The sequence below is a fragment of the Aplysia californica genome, unplaced genomic scaffold, assembly GCF_000002075.1.
Source record: "Aplysia californica isolate F4 #8 unplaced genomic scaffold, AplCal3.0 scaffold00711, whole genome shotgun sequence".
NCBI lineage: Eukaryota > Metazoa > Mollusca > Gastropoda > Aplysiida > Aplysiidae > Aplysia > Aplysia californica.
Genome location: NW_004797981.1, coordinates 79,111 through 80,986, shown reverse-complemented (window position 1 = coordinate 80,986; position 1,876 = coordinate 79,111). Strand labels below are relative to the sequence as shown.

Sequence of the window (1,876 nt, the reverse complement as noted above, 5' to 3'; positions counted from 1 at the left end):
TGGGCCACAGTGTGGCCTAAATAAGGTAAGGGAGGGGGGTTTAGCTTATTTAGGCCACACTGTGGCCCAAATAAGGTCACCCAAAAACAAATTCCTTTTGGCTGCCAAATATTGTGTTCAAATTTGAAACACAAAGCGCCAGTGAGGAGGAAAATATTTATGAAAAAAGTTGTTAAGTTTTTCGGGGATTTCTGTATATCAATACAACTCAAAGAAATTCCATTCTTTAACTTCTTTTTAGACTGGAAACTACCTTTCTATCGCATCCAAATTTACAGTTGAGACCACCAGTATTTTCTAATGGACTGCAACTAAATGTTTACCATGATTATTTGTACGGTCATCACTTTGCTTTGGAGCAGCAAGGTAAAACTATCTCGTGCCACCTGAAAAAACACTGCAGCAACAATGCTAACCTTGAGATAGTTATACTTCTGCTCCACAGCTCGAACATCCTGTTGAGCCAGTTCATCCCTCGATTCCAGCTCCTTCTCCAACTTAGCTATCCTTGATTCCAGTACCTGGGCGGTGCGGCCTTTACCCAGGTTGTTGTCAGTGACAGGATCCGGCACAGTGGCCGCTACCATCATCATAGCAGGCAGGGAGTTTGGATGCCGCCTTCGAATAACATGCTCCATCTCTTTCACCTATTGATTCAAATAATAAAGCTTAAGCTTTCATTATCAATTGCATAACAAATTAACATTATTCATCATCATCAATACAATCACCATCACTATCATCATAATCATCAACTATTTCCAAACAATTTTCCTGCTTCCTGTTTTGCTTTTTTCTCCGAAGCATAACAATTATTGCCTTGCTGACACATTTTCTTCATTCCTGATATAAATATGAAGCACCAAACCAGAAACCGGACAAGACAAAAAAAAAGTAATATACAACATTTATTATTCACTTGTAAACCTTTCAGCCTCAAGACAATTCTCAGTGTTTCAGATTTCTATTTCATACAAAATTCAAACAAAATTGCTGGTATTTCTTCTTTAAAAAAAGATCATTACTCAAAACATTTAAATACACATATGTGAGACGTGCTGACAAAATGAGTTACTTCTCATATTTTAGCCCTGTAGAAATAGATGTTTTGAATTGATAGGCTGAGTTTTTTCAATTCATTAGATGGAAATAATAAAAGACATGGTAAACTTGAAGAAAATGACATCAGTTGAGAGTCTACAAATTTACTCCTTTGTTGATTTTCTGCCGATATCTCCATTTGTGAAGTGCGAGAAGTAACTCATTTTGTCAGCACGCCCCACATATGTATGAAGAAAGAAATACAAAAAATTTTTATACTCAAAACTTAAACATCGTATTCCTTGTGACAATAAAATGATTTTTCCCCCCTTTCTTTTGTTTCTTTTCTGTCAAATGCCAGTGTCACCCGATTTGGAAGAAAAGTGCTATTCAGCAACAGACTTCAACCAGAGACCTAGCAATGTTAACGAGACAGTACAGCTTGCGGTGCTGTCCGTGACAATCAATGCTACATGCTGTGTAAGCGAAGAGGGCTGTTCTATATATAGAAGGGGTGGTAAACATACTCACATTGGGCCTGTTATTGTTCTAATGTGGGTGGACTGAACCAAGTTGTTAGAGTACTCTGAGGTTCCAAATAAAAGGGAGGGGGGCGGTAATAATAGGGGAGGGGGGGCACATTTACCAGATATCAATAAAAGGGGGAAAGGACTTCCGTAACGAGCGACTACCCCAACGAACACAATGAATATGAAGAAGAGACCGCTAGATCTAACCCTAACCCTAACCCAACCCCTAGATCTACCCCAACCCCTAGCCCTCTATTCTACTCTGTCTCATAGAGGTCGCTCGTTACGGAAGTCCTCCTAAAAAA

At 39.0% G+C, this 1,876-nt stretch overlaps 1 protein-coding gene across 3 annotated transcripts in view; it reads right to left on the bottom strand.

The window, feature by feature from the left end:
• Window positions 1–1,876, bottom strand: part of LOC101860772 (centrosomal protein of 162 kDa) — a gene marked incomplete at its 5' end in the record, with an annotated part of 133,182 nt that overhangs the window by 53,095 nt on the left and 78,211 nt on the right. For all 3 annotated transcript variants that reach the window (XM_013088260.1, XM_035972496.1, XM_035972497.1), the window contains 1 exon segment: window positions 417–647. In XM_013088260.1, the coding sequence (XP_012943714.1) occupies window positions 417–647 (231 nt within the window).